The 17,706-nt window shown below is 46.2% G+C and overlaps 1 protein-coding gene across 1 annotated transcript in view; it reads left to right on the top strand.

Annotated features, from left to right (window-relative positions):
* LOC309412483 (uncharacterized protein) overlaps positions 1-10,169 on the top strand; it is a gene marked incomplete at its 5' end in the record, with an annotated part of 33,415 nt that extends 23,246 nt beyond the window's left edge. The window contains 6 exons of the mRNA XM_082009389.1: positions 174-328; positions 4,137-4,345; positions 6,821-6,888; positions 7,202-7,366; positions 8,418-8,489; positions 9,876-10,169. Coding sequence (XP_081865515.1) covers positions 174-328; positions 4,137-4,345; positions 6,821-6,888; positions 7,202-7,366; positions 8,418-8,489; positions 9,876-9,986 — 780 coding nt within the window. The 3' untranslated portion in view covers positions 9,987-10,169. The remainder of the gene's footprint in view (positions 1-173; positions 329-4,136; positions 4,346-6,820; positions 6,889-7,201; positions 7,367-8,417; positions 8,490-9,875) is intronic.
* Positions 10,170-17,706: the final 7,537 nt, after the last annotated feature.

Here is a 17,706-nt window from a genome sequence, read left to right as displayed (position 1 = left end):
CCTCTTACTGCAGGCTGGCTGGACAGGACTGTAGATTTGTTCTAGAGCACTTCTGAGTCTGTTGTTCTTTGACGAAGGATTTTTATGGCCCAAATGCAAGGGAGATCTCCAGGTATCTGATCAGATTAGGAGGTTGGGTATATCCTGAGCGTATGCATGTGTTGTCTTTGCAGGATCTAAAGATGGTGATGCACATTCAGGTGAAAAGCGATGAGGAAAGCCAGGCTCCTGGACTGTCACTGCCTGATCTGAAACAACCCTCTACAGCAGGAAAAACTCAGATGCCAGACGACGACTCTACAGGGACCAAACAGGTGCAAATGCAAAGGTTGGTGAAACAGAACTCCCTTCTGTTCTCAATGTTCAGGCTTAAAGGTACCATAGAGGCTCGTCCCTGGTCTCTCTTCTTGTGTTTATTGTGGTTTCTACTTGAAAGATGGTTGAAGAAAGCGTTAGTTACTGGTCCCACTGTCATCTAATTCTTGTAACTGAGTGTTGCTGCCAGGTCTCTATCTCAGCCGAAGCAGAAGACTAGTTATGTTGCGGGTGATGTGTCATTGAACGCACATTCAACTGTTTGGTGAAGTGTTTGTGTGGGGAGGAGAGAGAAAGAGGAGTTACTGCTGAGGGAGATCAGGTCAGCATGGATTCCTGTCGCTGGAGGAGAGGGTGGGATGGGAGTCTGAACAGACTTAAGAACTCCCTTTCAGTGATGGTGACTTAAATATCCTGTTTTGTTTAGCAAACTGAAGAAATTCTGTGTCATGGAAGAGACCCATCTGCAGCAGCAAGGGTGGCTAAGAATTCCTTCAGTTTCTATAAATAAGATGCATTAAGTTGCATATTAGACCTGCAACTTGCTCATTTTTTCCACTAATTAATCAGTAATCTGCCAAGCTCTTCAGGAACAACCAGACCTTGAAGATCTGGAAGCTCCTCATCTCCAAGGTTATATGGTAATCTAGATGCAGCAGGCAACCAGCCCCGGTTAGGTACTAGAGTTGGGTTTTTTCCGGTTTTGCTTCTAGGGCAAAGACAAATTCCCAAACTCTGTATTCTCTCTTCTGTGTTTGTTTTCTTCCCACGGAATGGAGCCTAGGTTCCAGTTGTGCATGCACTTCTGAGGTATGCTAGGGATTTTCCTTCACAGAGCCTGATCAGAACATGAACAGTCAGACAGGTCTGAGACCTGTGATCCCAAAACTATGTTTTTTTCCAGAATGGGGTAAAACAGTTTACAGAAACAGCTTATGCCAGAAATGAGGACACAGCCAGAATCCATCAGGCAGCTCAGGCTTTCATCCTGTCTATATTCCTGCATACCTGTGCTGAGAAGATGTAGTTTATATCAACTTCGGCTTCATTTGGAGAAGTGAAACCGATTCAACCATATCAATACAAGGATCAGGATTTACAATAAAAGGCTTGAAATGGGTGTGGTCTTCTGAGCTTAGCTAAAACCTTGGTGTTAAAACTCCTTGGAACTTGGGAGTGTTGCTCATATCGGACATCCTCATCACAATGTGTTCTCCAGCCCCCTTGGGGTAAACTGGAGAGGAAAGCTCTAGGGAGAGGAGTCCCTTGGAAGAGGGCAGAAGTTCAGAGAATGGTATGAACCTACCCATTCCATGCAGGTAACAGAATGGATAATTCCAGCAGTACGTTCCTTGTATTGCTGCGGTACCTGGGAGCCTAGTCAGGGACCAGGATCCTGCTGTACTGGATGCTGTACAGGCACAGGAGAAACTGTTTACTGTCTCAGCAGCACTCACAGGAGACCAGTCTGTTTTGCAAAAGGAAGAAAATGTCTTTCTGAGGCTGTAGTTAATCAAAGTCTGGCCATAATCCAAAAACTCACTCTGAAAATAGTGCTTCCTCATTTAACCTACTTATCCCCTGTGTGTGTCCAGGTCTTGTTTGCTCCAGTAAGCTGAACAGATTTAATTTCTGTTTTATCTGTAGAGGACGCTTCTGTATTTCATTCTAAATTATCAGCCAGATCCTACTCATTCTTCTCTGCCATTTTTGTTTGTTCACTTAACCTGTAATCTTCCCAGGTCGGAGATTGTGCTTTGCATATTTCTTTAGAGGACAATATCCTCCCCATTCCGCTTTGGTAGACAGCGTCTGCATGGGCACACGGAGCAACGGCGGAGAGGGTGTTCTGCCTTGGTACGGGGAGGGACTTGGGTGTCGCTGAAGGTGAGGGCTGAAGTTAGGTTGGCAGAACGGCCTTTCCTCAACTGTGTAGAGCCTAGAGAGGATACCATCACTACTCGTGAAACAGAAAATGCAAATACTGTGTGTGTTTGGCAAATGATTTCTGCAAGGACAGATCATGGTACGTTTGGTGTGTTTTTCTTTTCCTGGATCTATCATCAAGAAATTACTGAGCAGCTGAAGGCTGTTATTTACACCGCATGAGATTTGTGATAAGGACTGCGTAACCCAGCTTTCTCCGGAAGGTGTCAGTGCCAAAAACAATATCAAACTGCAGTAGAGTACAAAAGAGGCCAAGCATCTGATGCCAAGAACTGTTGCATTGGGTGGCTGAGACCAGCAGATTCCAGATGAGCTCTTGATGATCAATTTGCATTTTGATGGGTTTATAATGGGGAAATCTGAGCTGAAGGCTGGGTTATGATTTTTCTTACTGAAAGTTTTGTGTGGTGGTAGTATGCTGGCTTTTAAAAAGCTGCAAAAGCTAAGGCCACTTGTCCTCCCTCAGCAGTAAAGACATTTAAGTAGGCTTTTAAATCTCAGCTGGCTTATGTAGCAGGATAGAAGAAAGCAGGCTAGACCAAGCAGTAATCCTCCTTGAAACTGGTGGTAAAGTACTCGGGTTGAAAGTTTCAGTCACTTTTGAGAGTCCCTATTATTGGGATTTCATCCCTTCCCTTATTCTTTGTTTCTGAAGGTGTCCCTCAGTAAGGATCTCTGGCAAGAAAACATTCCTTGTGAGCCAGCCCTGCCTTCTGGGCTGTTCAGGGCTTCACTCACACTGATGTGAAGGTGCTCCATTTCTTCTCTGAGCTCCAGTTCGTTTCCACGCAGCGGGATCGTGTTAGCTCTGTGGCCGGGTACCCGTGTGAGCTGTGCTACTGCTGCGGGCAGGGAAGCGTTAGTGAAAAACGCTGCATTTAGCTTATACCTTGATTATCAGGTCATTGTCCCTCTGAGGCACTCCTGTTAGGAAGGAAGCGGACAAAGATATTAATGTAGACATCAAGAGAAGTGTTTTTGAGGTGGAACCATTTAAGAGGAAGGTATTCCTGACTAGGGCTGCCTGAACTCTCGAGATAGAGCTGTGTGTGAATAATTGAGTTTTCAGGTCAGTGGATGAATTGAAACGTTTGGAGGGGGGTGGTAAGAAAAGCAGCAAACCATATTGGAACACGGCTTCCCTCACTGAATGAAGAAAGGAAAATTTTTCCCATGTTCAGCTAAAAAAAAAATCAAAATAATATGTGAGTTTCCTTTCAGCTGGTTCTATTTTCACTGTTTTCACTGTACAGGGAACAGATGCATGCTATGGAAGAGTTTTATAAACAGATGCTGGTTAAAGTATTGATCCCATTTGTAAATCTTTGTAAAGAGCTTGTAGCTTTAAAAAGTGACAATAGAAACTGTCAATTCAGTGTTGCAGCTTTCCTGTTTACTGCGAAAGGATTTTTTTTCTCCTTATAGGCCAAAATTCTACAGTTTTACTTTTTAGCATCTTCATTTTAAGTTGGAACAATAAAGAGGGCTTACAATAAATCTAAGCTTTTGAAAAAAGAGCAAAAATGTATTTGGGTACATACGAGGCATGAGTAAGTATCTGCTTAGAATTGGAGTTTATTGCTACGTGGATATGTTATTGTATCATAGGAATAATATTAAAGCAGTTCTACAATAAATTGTGTTTATAAAGTATAACTTCCTTTGTACTTCTCTGGCATATTTAATGTTCTGTTCCAAGCAGGGGTCTCAGTAACTAATGCAATCTGCTAGTTTTGACGTAAAGTTAGATTAGGATGAACTTCTGCGTGTGTCGGAGGCTTTTTCTCTGTTTGCCATCATGAAGTGGCATTACAAAATCTCTCTTGGGTATACTGAGGCAGGGGTGTTCTGTTTGTTTCGTATCCTTATTGCAGCTGGAAAGACATAGTTAACAAAGTGAATGCCCAGGTGGACGAAGAACAAGTGCACGGTTACCCAAAGAACCTTCACTTTGATCCCAAGCCTGGGCAAGAGATGCAGAAAGGCAGCCCCCAGCCACCCCACCAGAAGAGAGGGGAAGAGCATCAAACGGCTGGTCAGGAAGGCGAGAAGGAAGGGACAGAGGACGAGGAACTCGAAATGGGTATGGCTACCCTAATCCTGTGCTGTACAGCCCTGATTTATTGCTCATCCATGTGGGGAGCGAGAAAAGCTTTCCGCTTGTGTTAAAGGAAAACCTTATAACTATTGAAAACTGCTTGTGCTATTGTCCTTGGTCAAATGAAAAGCCTGGACAGTTTCCCACTTTTGTTCCCTGTTTTCCTGCATCCTCACACATTTACAAGGTGGTGTCCTCAAAACCTGTGCAAGCGAAGTCAATTCTTCTTTCTCTTTGTGGGAGCGATGGGGAAAATGCCACTGTTTTTGCAAGACTTGAAATTTTTTTAAAGTGGGTTTTCTAATTTAGGGCAGAAGACTTTACAACTGTCCTTAAGGGGCTAAAAGCAAATAAATTCAAGGACAGCTAGTTGTATTTGTCAGTCAGCCAACAGGGTACCTACAGCTATTTTAAAGTCTAGTGTGTAACTGCCTTTGGGCAACTGGAGGCCAGCTCTTGGAACAAGGCGTTAGAATTCCTCAATCTTCTGTTCAGACCCCTGTGCGTTGACTCACTTGACTAAGAAAAGCAGGGGAGGAATATCTGGCATGGTGTAAAGTTCATCATCGCACCATGAAACCAGCTAATGAATAATCCATTAGATTATGCGTGTGAGGGCAGAATCTTTCCTTTGCCTCATTTTCTAGGTGAGGTTTATCAATTGGCCCCTAACAGTAGTCACGTGCGAGTGGCAAAATGAGGAAACAAACCGCGGTGTGTTGTGTGAAACGGCAGAAAACAGCTGCAAATAAAGACGACGTCGCAGTGTATTACAGTAAGCCGGGCAGGCAGTGGAGAGCTAAAATGGGCTTTTGAGCAGAGGCGTCCAGTCCGAGAACCTGTGCAGAGATGCTCTACTGTGCTCCAGAGGCCAGGTTACGCAGCGCGAACGCTTTGTCAACGCTTCTTTGCTGCAAACAGACTCTAGCACCAATTTCTCATGCACACATGGAAACAACCTGTAAGATCTGGAAGTTCGCTACCTTTGTCAAAAAGAGACACTGAAATGTAGACAGGACTAATGCTAATTCTGTATCGTGCCAGACTGAGGTGGAATGACTAAGTGGACGGCTTTTCGTGTAGCTAACTTTTTGCTGCAGTCTTGAATGCAGCAAGGCGGGGAAGCTGGAAGCTGAGCCTCCTGTGAGGTTCTTACTTGAAATGCTGACTTGCATCCTATTAAACATTATAAAGATGGTCTCAGCCTGGTGTCTTGACAGTAGATTTTGGCTCTGGATTTGGGGCAGAGGAGGGATGTCATGGGGCAGAGCTGAAGGTCAGTGAATCCAGTGAATCTTGGCTCAAGAGGCTGAAATCACTCAAGATGGGCAACCTCCTCTTAAGCTATTGGGTCGGTTCACTGTGTGCAGGTGGAGTCCTCGCTTCCAGAACAGCAACAATTAGGTAACAGCTGATGTGCATACAGGTACTTGTTTGGAGAGGAGGTTTGGTATTCCTGTGCTCTCCCACAGTTGTGTTTAGCTGCTATTTCATGTTTTGCTGACCTGATTTTCAGCAAGTCCCCTTAGAGGAACTGAACTAATTGGTTCACAACAAAGTGAATTATACCCTGAAAAGAAAAGGCCTCATGGCAGGTATAAGGGAGTGTGGGACCAATAGACCTTGACTTCTGTGTCCTAATTGGAATTAACAACCAAAGTAATGACTCAACTGCCCTGGCCACGCTGCTGCCCAGTTGGGAACACTGCTGTCTCACAGGCTCCTTTCATGTTTTGGGGAGAAGCACTCGGCCCATGATGATGGCGGACAGTGGTGAGTGCCACAGCTGGGACACGTCAGAGCCGCGTCCAACTCAGGATGAGGATTAGGCCTTTACTTAGTTGAAAGCAAAAGTTTTTTTTTTTACATTTTTATTTCATCAGTAATCTCTTCCTGTGCTGAATGTCCCTCTACCCCATGCAGGAAGCCTGCCTTTTCTTCTGATGATGTCTTTCAGCAGCCATGGGCCAACAAAGGGCAAGCTGGCACTGACCTACTGGCTTGCCGTGGTCTAGCTGGGCTCCCAGTGATGGTCTGCCTGGCCGCACGGCGGGGTTGCTGCGGTAGATGCTGTCCAGGCTTAGCAGTGGCATGAGGGAAAGATGCATCTTAATATAGATTAGGGCCTTGAATTCAGAGCTGGTTTTTGTCTTTGTATCGTATGTGCTATTCAGTAAATGAGGGGCATGCTTCAGCGCATGCTTACGCTCCAGCCTTGGGGACAGGGAGCAGTTCTGGCCGCCGTAGGAGCATAGTGCTGCTTTGCCCTGAACTCTCTTAAATGGTATTGAGAAAGCATTCCGCTGAAAACATGGATATACAGAGCATTGTCTGCCTCCCCCGCAGGCAGAGACAAATCCCTGCTTGGCGCAGAGTTAATACAGCTGCTTCCCAACAGTGAAGTCTTAACTTGTGACGCTGACTTTTGAGTACACTGATAACTGTCCCTCTTCCTTGCAGATGCAGGAGTGATTGAGAGAGAGGAGAACTCGCGTTCTCAGAAAGAGACTGTTGTCCAGGAGCCGATGGTAAGTAATGCTGTCATCTTGATGCAACCCTAGCTCTGAATAAGAATCCAGCTTAAAATCCATTTAAGTAGATGCTTTCCCAGAAGCTTCTATATGTTATAGAATACGCAACTCCAAACTCCTCCTTGGTTCTGGAGGGATTCAGAGGGACAACAAAGACTGGGGTTTTTGGGGGTTTTTTAGAACGACTAAAGTGTGACTGAAGTGCTACGAGCCAGCACTTTCTGCTTCCTGGTGAAGGCAGGCTCATCTTGGCCTCTGTTTGCCAAGGGGATGTCCTGCCTGGTATTCACGAGAGGCTTTTCTTGTCCAGATGCCAGATGATGCTGCAGATCCTGCCCAGGATCCCAATAACCAAGGTGAGGATGAGTTTGAGGAAGCTGAGCTGGAGAGACCTGACTTTGAAGAGAAAGTGGGAGGTTTGGAGAAGTTCAAGGAGCCCAGCGTGAAAGAAGAGTCTAAGGAAAAGCCACTGAAGGTGACTGACAGGAGGGCAACCAGCGGGGGCCAGGGAGCGATCCCCAGCTGTGAATCAGGGGAGGCAGAGAGCTTAAGGACTCACGGGAAAACATCGTGTTCCTGGAAGGATCCCTAATCCCGCTGCAGCGATATGGCAGGCAGGAGGAACCTCTTTCAGCGGGTTGGCCAGTACCAGAATTTGTTCTGGCCCTGTCCTCTCAGCTTCTTGAGGCCAAGCCTAGCATTTGCAGCACCTAGACGGCTAGAGAGACATTGGGTGGGAGCTGGCTTCTTCCACAGCTATTCATGCGGAGGTGCTATCCTTTTTTCAAGCATTTGAGAGGCCAAAACCAGAGACAATAATATGGGCCTATGCGGGTGTGCCGCAGGCTCGTGGCGGCGTGTAAGGACTCTGCTTGCTTGCCAATGGAATCCATTATTTTGCAAAGTGCTGCTTGCTGTCTGAAGCAGGACTTTGCACCAGGGAAGTGTTAGCGTGTTTTGGCAAGCAGGTGAGTGGTGCTTGCTTTTAAAAAGGAGTGGTTTATGTGTTAGGCTCTAAAATAATGATTAATAGTGAGGTTTAAAAAAAAAAAAAAAAATCCAGGCCAATGAAACCAAACAAAGAGATGCTGGCACTAACGGAGCAACACCTCCTTAAGATAAGTGAAAATGTGGAAAAAATTAGTGACATAAATACCTGACTTTCAGATAAAGCTGAAAAACTCCCTAAAGCTCTACCCTCAATAACTCGTGGATTCCTTGTAGTCCTGGGACTTGATTTCACAGCAGCGTGTGCGGGGGCCCTGGGCCTGGGACTCCCCTGCTGCAGCAGAGACCTCTCTCCGTGGCAGAAGGAGCTGGGCTATTGCTGCCCGCGGGTGGGAAGAGTCTGGGTGGAGAAGGTACAAATGGGGTTTGGGTTGCCTCGTTGTCTCTGTGCCCTGACTCCTGATCTGTAGCCCAGTCTTCCAGACCTGGGGCTCTACTGCGAGAGGCCTGTACCGCCATTCCTTGGCGGGGACAGGCTGGGGTAGCGTCAGCGGTGTCTGACTTTCTGTATTTTTCAGGATGCTGGCAGATCTGCCAAGCCCAGGGAAGACCCAATGGATGACTACCAAGAAGATCAGGACCAAGAAATTGTACGACACCAAGGTTCTTCCTCTTTCCCTCTCTGGTGTGATTTTTTACCTGGGTGTGTCAGTAGCTGGGAGCCGAGTGTGACTCGGCTTTTAGGAAGCTGGATGCAAGCACCGGCTTCAGTCTTTGTCTCTGCTCAGTGAGGCGGGTCTCCAGAAGAACCTGGAGCCCACTTGCCTCTGCTCCCTTTTCTTCTTCAGGTGTTCAGAGTACCCTTTATGCTCTTCCTCCCCTCCTCATCTCTTTCTGTGTCAGTCTGCAGCAGTTGGGCTGCGAGATGCTTACCAAACGGCAGCTGGGGTGAATTACAAGCTGTGCTGGTGCAGCTAGTCAAGATCAGCATGTGTTTCTCCAGGCATCACCCTGGGTTTATTCCTGTGCTGATAAAGTCACTGGGAGCCCTGTAGTCCTGGCAGGTCCTACGGGGTCTAGCCTGTGTCGGTGGGAGAGCTACACCTGTGCTTTGAGAAGGGTCAGTGGGTTACAGACAGTATGGGTGGCAGAAAAATGTGATGTCCCACTCCTGAGGCAAGTGTGGGAGGTGGTGCATTGCTTGGGCCACAGTTGCCAGGAAGCTACTACTCCACTATTTGGCTGAAGACAGGTATTACTGCTGTGTCTCAGAGCCCCAGGACTACTGTAGTCGGTGACCAGTTGGCATTCCTCTAGGAGAAGGATTGGAGGCCACCAAAGATTTGAGAGCATGAGTGCTAGAGAGGATCACCCTGATGTCTTCTGGCTCATGTAGATAGAAATGAAGGATCTTCTTGCGGTCTCGTTCATCATCTTGCCCTTTGAGTGGCTGCTGATGGCTTTTTGTGCAGTTTCAATATGATCACCGAGGAACTGAGAGTTTGGACTGCCTGCTGGGAATGAAAGGGGTGGGGAAATAAGGAGTGGGTAGAGCAAAGTTAATGTCAGGAGCTATCCTTGCCCTGTGTGTTGAACCTGTCTTGTATGCTGGATAGTGGGACCTAAAAGTGCTAATGCAGGCTGTGCTGGCTGCTGTACGTCATGGGTGGGATTTGTTACACAGTTTTAAATGTAGTGGATGTAGGATATCTTCTACTCGTGTAGCACAGGCTGAGATGTTAAAATTGCATTGTAATGCTAGAATATTAAATATGCTTAACATGAACAGGCTGATCATGGCAACACAGGCTTCTTACCTCTGTGTCTTGGCTACGTGGCTTGCCGATGATACCTAAAGGTCCCTGAGAGAGATGAATTCTTCTCTATTTTCCTGAGCTTCCCAAGCTGGGCTGGTATGGTAGAACAGCTATACTCAAAAGCAGCATGGTGTGCTGCTAGTTAAGGTCTCGTTTTCCAGGCATTGCTGATTTTTTTTTTTTTTTTTTTCCCTTCCTGGCTGTTCCCTCTGCACCCAGGAGGATCATGGAGGTGAGGTGGATGACAATGATGACCTGGAACTTGTCCAAGACCAGAAGGACCACGCAGGCTTACAGGGAGCTGATGGCAAGAAGGATGACTACTACTGAAAGATGGTGAAGGAAAATGGAATACACTAGGATTGAGGGGATGGGAGCTCCTCCTGGGGACTGGCTCCTGTATTAAACACTGCCCAGAACAAAGGCTGCAGGCACTGAGCAGGCTGCTTGCAGATAAGCGTTGTATCTACGTGTGTGGGGCCATTGCTGCCTTTCCGGTCAATAGCATGGAAGTGCTCTCAGACTGTAGGAATGATTTTTATCCTGCTGCTTGTCTTAGAAGCACTTTTTGATTTATTGTGTTCTTCACCTTCCTGTTTTCCCTATCCCCTCCCAAGCTGGAGGTTTCTTCCTATTTTTTTTTTTAACCCCCAAGCAGCAGAGGGGTGCCTGAATTGGTCCCTGGAATTACTTGACTGATTGCTAATACAAAGGAATCTCTTCATAAAATATTTTGTTCAGTATGTTTCTTTAAAACATCCTTTGTTCCCACCAGAATAAGGTGGAGAGGAAGTTAGCCTGCTTTTTTGTCTGGATTAATGCAAGGGTGGTAGTTAACCATGAGCACCAACAGAAAGGACTGTGTGCCAGCCGGCACATGTGTGTGTATATGAACAACTGGATCCTCTTCCTGGTGCAGAGACCTTTCCCAGTAACTCAGAGTAGAACCCTGTAGAGTTCTTCTTTCCTTGGCTTTGAGCTGTGACTGTTGTGCTGGGCTTGGAGTCTTCTCATCTAATGCTGTGCATCTTGTCTTGAAATTGCTGCTGTACCCTGGGTTCCTGCAGATGTGGGCTGGCCTGACCCAAGACAAGCTCTTCTGCAATGGTGGCTGGGACTGCCACACAAAGAAACAACTACAACCCTGCCGTAACCGCTGCCGGTCACCGGCTGCAGTGAATGAAGCACTTCACGGCACAGCTGCCAGTCCCTCTGATGGGATATTCTCTTAACTTCAGCATTTCTGTGGTGTGGATGCCCCCAGTGGGACATGAACAGAGTCTGGGAAGGGCCAAACTGTCCACTGCTTGAAGCTTTCAAATGCAAGCAGCAGGATGGGAGCAGACAGCCATTTCTGTGACGGGTGTGCTTGCTCAAACCTTACTACTATTCGTGATACAGCTGCAGCATCCCAGCGGGGCTGTCCCTGCTCTGCCCTCCTCAGCCTATTGCAGGAGGTATCGGAGCATATCCCAGCCTGTATCTGCCTCTCAGCCCCCTAACCTCCTCCTTCCCTGTCTTCCTGACGTACCTCCCTAGGTGCCCTAGGTTGTTCAGGATTCCCAAGCAAGCATGAAGGGCTTGCTACAGATGAAATTTGGTGCACAGGAGAGGGGGGAAAAAAAAGGAAGGAAGAGTTTTGTTATGGTAGATGGATATGAAGGAATATGTGGAGCTCAACTAATGTAATTTCATCCTGCTCAGCTTTCCAGTCTCCCAACATTTGACAAAACTAAGACAAATTTTGTTCCTTCTAGTCAGGTCTGGTTTTTAATTGGCAAGTTGAGTATTTTTAGTGCTCTGATTCAGTAGATTGAAATCTGTGGTGCTTTACTTAGTCTCCAAAACACATCTTGCCTGACCTCAGGAGGAATGAGTTGTCTGGAGTCCCTGGAATTTAAAATGGAGACAGCTGAAAGGAGAATGGGCTGAACCATGGTCTCTCAAAGCCTGGGACCTGTTGTAGTCATATGAACAGAGCAGAGCTGTCGCATCGACCTTCTGCAAGACCCATGCATCCGAGCTGTCTCCTACTTCCTCATCCCCATGCTGGACTCTGGGACCTCACTCATCAAATGCAGCTTGTGGTTGCATGAATGGCGTGACCTGATAAAAGATCAGAGGAGATACCTTTGTTCCCTCTTTGAATTGGTTAAGTCTTTTTAATCCCTTGTTTTGGGGCATATCTTGTAAGCACTTTTAGACATCTGGAAAAACAGTACTTATCTCCCAATAAGCTTGGTCTTTTTCATTCAGACAGTATTGATTTTTTTTTTTCTTCCACTGGTTCTAATGGAGCTTGAAATTTAACATGTCGTAGGACTTTTTGGTTTTTTGTTTTTATTCTGCTTGTGTTTCTTACCAGCACAATCAACTGTGCAGCTCAAACTCTGGGGTAGACTGGAGTAGTTAATGTGGTTGGCTCTCTGCTTGCTTTGTGTGGAAGCAACAAGAACTCTGCTTTCCAGATGCTGCCCTTTCTACAGCTACAGCATCAGGTCAGCTGGATGGTACTGCTGGTTATTATGGAGTTGAGTAGAACAATGTTAGGACCTCACAGACCTGATCGGCTGCTTGCTGAAGTTGGGGGGGATGTACTTGTGCCCCAAGAACATGAAGAGCCTCATTGCAAATGTTTTTAACCGTGTTGCAAAACCAGGTGAGACTACAGAACTCGCAGGTGAATACTGACAGTAGTAGCTTTGGGGCGGACATGAGTTGAGAGAGCTCCTGGCTATAGAGTTCTGTCTGCAGCCATGCCGAGGCACCTTATTCCAGCGAAGTTAAAAGTCAAGGGCAGAACAGCCCAGCCACGGTCATGGTAGAGCTGTTGTCAGCAGCAATTCAGCTGCAACCCACCACTGAAGATGAGAAGGGCTTTCTTGGGCCTGAAAAGGAGCATTCAATCTGCAGAGCATGCTCTGTATACTGCTTTTCTCTTTTTCTTCCAGCTCTCCCCTGGATTGGAAATCCAGGGGTGGTCCAGCTCCTATTTAAATTAAGCTAGTCCATTTGAGATCTTCAGCAAAATGCCATTTTATAAATAGTTTTCTGATCTCTCCATTTTGTATTGCTCCCTAGGATAGCCTGCTTTAAGTGGAGAGGTATCCAGGCCTCGGTGTGCATGCAGATCTCCGGAGAAGACAAATACTGTTCTGGGGGCTGTATGCTTGTCATACTACGTGGTATCTTTGTGGGCAGAACGAGCAAAGGTGCTAGAGGCGGAACAGGAGCCAGAGGCTGTTCCAGGGAGTCTATGGAAAGGTCTATTAGCCATAGCTGCTCATGTAGCCCACTAGGGAGCTCACTCCAAGACTACAGCGGGGTTTAAGATACCCAAAATGACTTGAAATGGTTAATGCTGCATTAGTGCTTTCTCTTACCAACCTTGCTGTATGATGCAATATTTCTCAGCCTCCGCTGTCTGCTATAAATAGCACATTCAGAACATTGGCTGGAGTTGCAGTTACAGGTTCAGATGCAGCCTGATGAAAAATGCCTCCGGTTCTCAGCTGGACTGGTAAGACGTCATTGTCTCACAGGTCAATGCAGGAGCAATGACCAGTAGCGTCTGTGGCGTGAGCTTCAAACCTGCACGCCCAAGCTTTCCCAGTGAGATACGCGATACAGCTTTCTGTCTGCTGAATTTCATTCACTCCTCTTCCATGTTTCTCTCAGCCTGTGGCTGTCAGAGGAGGTAAGTTCAGACCTTACTGGAAGTGAATCAAGTGCTGGAAATAGAACCCCAGTGGGGGTGAGTGCCTGCTGATTCAGAGGTACTGCAGGAGCTATCTAAATTAGGAGGCAAATTCTGTGCTCTTGCACGTCTAGGATGAGCAATCCTCAAAGTTATGACTTGGAGGGAACCGTAGCAACTCAGCCCTAAAATGGAGAATGCTTTGGCAACCATATGTCGCGTGCTGCTCTTAGCTGAGAGCTCAGCATCTCTGCTCTAGGGATCGTCTGTCCTGGCTGTATCTAGGACTAAAATTAGCACGGTGTTGCACACACGGTTAGCTGTGGGTGGTTAGTGCTTCCTTGCCTGGCCTATAGCAAGTTGGCCCTATTTTAATACTAGTTCGCTGTTTCCTCTGACAGGAGATGAAACAGGAGACAAACTCAGTGGAAAAGAACCAGAAAAGCAGAAAACCTGTGGTGCTGGGTCTGGCTTAAGGCCTCTAAAGCAATACGGGATGTTACCGATTTTGATACGCTGATATAATTTTTTGATATTAAAGCAAATAGTGTTTTGCCCGAGTGGCAAACTGTTGAAGCGATATACATGAGAAATCCAAGCTGAGTTTTATTGCAGACTGGGGTACGGAAGAAGGTCTTAGGAAACAGCTGGATTACTAAGAGCAAACAATGAGACAGAGCATTCATATGAAGACCATGCTGGCAGACTGACCAAGCCAAAGCATGTGTTTTCACTTGTCTCGCATAAATAATTGTTTCCAAGTACGAGACATAGTGCAAGGCCAAAGGACGCAGTTGCAGGCTAAGGTGTAGTTAGTCTGTAGTGTTACAAAATTCTTGATGGGTTGCTCTTCATTTTCCTTTGGACTCCAGCAAGATGATGTAGGTTAGATTTCTGTAAACAACTGTATTTCCAGGGTTCACACGATGTCGAAGTATTAAGTGGTTTGGCCACATCTTTAGCCAGATGATGAGAATTAGGAGCATATTCTGTGCCCTTACACATAAAGGCATGGATGAGGAAAACATATGCCTATCGATTAGTTAAATGAGATGTTTAATGAAGCCTACTTCTCTGTAATGCACTTCTTACTTGGAAACCTGTTTAGGATTATTAGGCATTTTTTTAGGGGTTAAGACGTGACAATCTAATAAGGGTTTAATGAGACTTTCTCTAAGACATCTGGAAAAGTTGGAAGAGAAGATGGCCTAAACCCTTGCATGCTGTATATGTGAACTGTCTGCATATCACAAAACCAAGAATGGCCTCTCACTTCTAATTATCTATGACTTGCTTACGAGTAAGTTATTTCTAAGGATCACTATTGTTCATGTTCTATATAGTTTGAGTGAGACTGGCTGTTGTAAGATTTAGGGATTAAATATGAATCTAACCTAGACTGATGGAGTATAGGCATGCCAGGGAAGGGACATCCTTCAGTACTCGTTCTTTTTTTGCCCCTTGCAATAATATGTCTTTTCCCCTCAACTCGCATCTCTTAGTGACGTTTTACAGTTGACCACCTCTGCGGTGAAGCCTGCCACTGTTGCTGGATTCTGTGCTGCTTTAGTGTTAGAAAATATCAATATACATGGAAAAGACAAGGTAGGTGTAAGTATCACTGACAGGAGTTGGGGTATTCTGTATCCTTACGTTCATGTGCCTGAAGAAAATCTGGAAATCAAAGGAACATGTGTTTATCCAGATATCTTCTAAAGACTGTGGGTCTCCACTACGCCTGTAAGCCAAAAGGTCTGAGGATGACAGTGATGGCACTCAACAGCTTTCATGATTGTTTAGGTCAGTTCACTGTTCTGTTCAACAATAAACCTCTTCCAGCCTATAATCACAGAACCAGTTATTTTGATCATATGTAAATGGCTAAATGGAAGTCAGTGTGCACGTATACAACTTCCTTGCATGAGACAGAGGTTCAGGACTTGAACCCAAAGGGAAGAATATGATTATCTATTTAAATTCCTGGCAATTTTGTCAGTCATTCTGGGAAAGACACTTGAGGAGGTTTCCACAGCTTTCCATGAAATGAGGTATCTCTGGTTAGCTCATTTTTCCCCTCTTCTACAACTTCAAATGCAAGTATGGAATTAAGTCCAGAGCTAACTGATGTGGCATATGCAATCAGGAGTTTTCACTGCTGTGCCAACCACTTTCCTTTCCTGTACCCAACACCAGACCCTTCTGTTGGATTTCTTAACAGAACTCAGTGTGGTGCAAATCATAAACATCATCAGAGGCTGGTGCCAGGTCACTGAAACAATGACAGCTATGGAATACAATGTGCTCTTAATAGTAGTTAGGAGAACTGCACAAAGCTTAAGGAGGCAAAACTTGACACACGTTTCTCAGGAAGGGCTGTCAGATCTTCACTTTTGTGTCCTAGCTGGAATTTCCACGGGTAAGTCTGCCTTGGCCACCAAGAAGTGCCTTCAGCAGCACCTCCTATTGTTCTGCGGTATTTCTGAGGAAAGCAGCCATTAGTACAACTTTATTGTCCTTTTCTATGCTGATCCTATTTTTCTCATTGATCCCTATTGATACTGCTTGGTATTAAAAGAGATTTCTAGCAACTTTCTATAGGCTAGCAGACACTCTCCTCCCCCAGTGTTAAATGTGGTTAAAAACTAGATGTGGAAATAACTGATGAGAATACTTGATATTGTTAAACTTATGTTTAAAGATTTCCCTAAGAAACCATGTATTTTAAAAAGGCAAGTCTTTCAGACATGAAAAGGTGTCTGGATGTGAGGCCATTTGCTCATGTTGATGTTCAGTGCATTAGAAAACAAAAATACTTAAACAAGTTGCTGCAAATTACACTTTGATATATATTCAAGTAACATCTTCAATAAGTCCAAGGTGTGTGATTTGGGTTTGGTTTTGTTTAGGCTATGAAATACAAATAGGCTTCAGAATCTTATTTTTGTTATATTTTAAACTTATGTAAGACAATAAATGCTTTTAAAGAAAACTTATATAATAATCTCTAGATCTTGTATTTCCAAATAGGTAACACAGTGAAGAAAAACTACACTAATGTGTTTAGGCACATTTCTGGGGTTTTTAACCATGTAACATAATTGCTCTACTTTTACAAGTTAAATATAGATGAATGCTTTTTTTTCTGCTGTAAAAACTGAAACAGTACTGTAAATGTAAAACCCGATCAGAACACAAACCAAAACAAACCCCCCACAACTCTGTGTGGAATGAAATCTCCACTTGGGAGAAGACAGGACTTAACTCACCTTTTACCAGTTTAACTGTTCAAAGAATCTTCAACCATTGCTAGATTAAGTATGTATTTTTATTATTGTTTCATTAAAGAGCTCTTGTTTCCACATTTAGACAAGTATATACTATATGTAAATCTTTCAAGGTCGTGCAAAAAGTATTATGATGTAATACTAGGATGGAGCACTAGCACTGCTCTGTCTCTATCCCTCTTCTGCCCTGCAAACTAAACAGCTGGTTCGAGATCAAAGGCAGGGATTATGGATTGGTGCTGCTGCAGAGAGGGGAAAAAGGGCACTTGTTAGAGGACAGTTATTTTTTTTTCCTTTGGTCTCACAGACTAGTGTGCTCTGGAGCCCCGCAGCTGTATCGCTGCTACCAGCTGATCTCTTCGGGGACTCGTATCTTTCTCCCTGTATTACATCCTGGCCGAGTTTCTCTAAATTTCCGGTGCCAAAGTGTTAAAGCAGCCTAGGACTGCAGCCGTAACGCTTAAAAAAAACCCAGCCACCAAAACGTGTAATCCCTACATCTTTGAGCAAGGTCTGCTTCGGCTGAAGGGGAGCTCTGTAACTTTGCACAACCCTGCCCCGGACCGAATCTCAGCCGGGCGCGAGACCCCGCTGGCAGAGGCACCCTCCTGACCACTGCCGTCCCGCACCTGTGAGCAGTGCCCGAACCCGCCTTCGCCCCGCGTTTGGCTAATCCCTGCGCGGCGGAGCACCCAGGAGGGGCGGCGAGCAAAGCAGAGCGACGCCGGACGGGCAGGCAGAGCCCGGGGGCGGGGGCCGAGCAGATCCTGTGCGGGCCCTTACGGGCGAGCGGAGCGCTCGGGGGACCCGAGACCCGCCCGCCGGGGGCGGCGAGCCCCCCACCCCCGCAGGCCAGGCACGGCGGGGTCGTGGCCGCCCGCCGCGGGTGCGGAGCGGGTGCGTGTCCTGCGTGCGCTGCCCAGCGCGGCGGGTGCTCCGCAGCCCGGCGAGAGTTAACGGCGGAGCCGCCTCTCCATTGGCGGCCGGCGGAGCGGCTGCGGAGCCCGCGTTTATAACCGGCGCACGGGGCGCCGCAGCCCTCCGCCGGCACCGCGGCTCGGCTCCATGC

This window comes from Phaethon aethereus (genome assembly GCF_964289735.1).
Source record: "Phaethon aethereus genome assembly, chromosome: 21".
Lineage (NCBI taxonomy): Eukaryota > Metazoa > Chordata > Aves > Phaethontiformes > Phaethontidae > Phaethon > Phaethon aethereus.
Note: the sequence above shows the minus strand (reverse complement) of the source record. Positions and strands in the feature narration are given on the sequence as shown.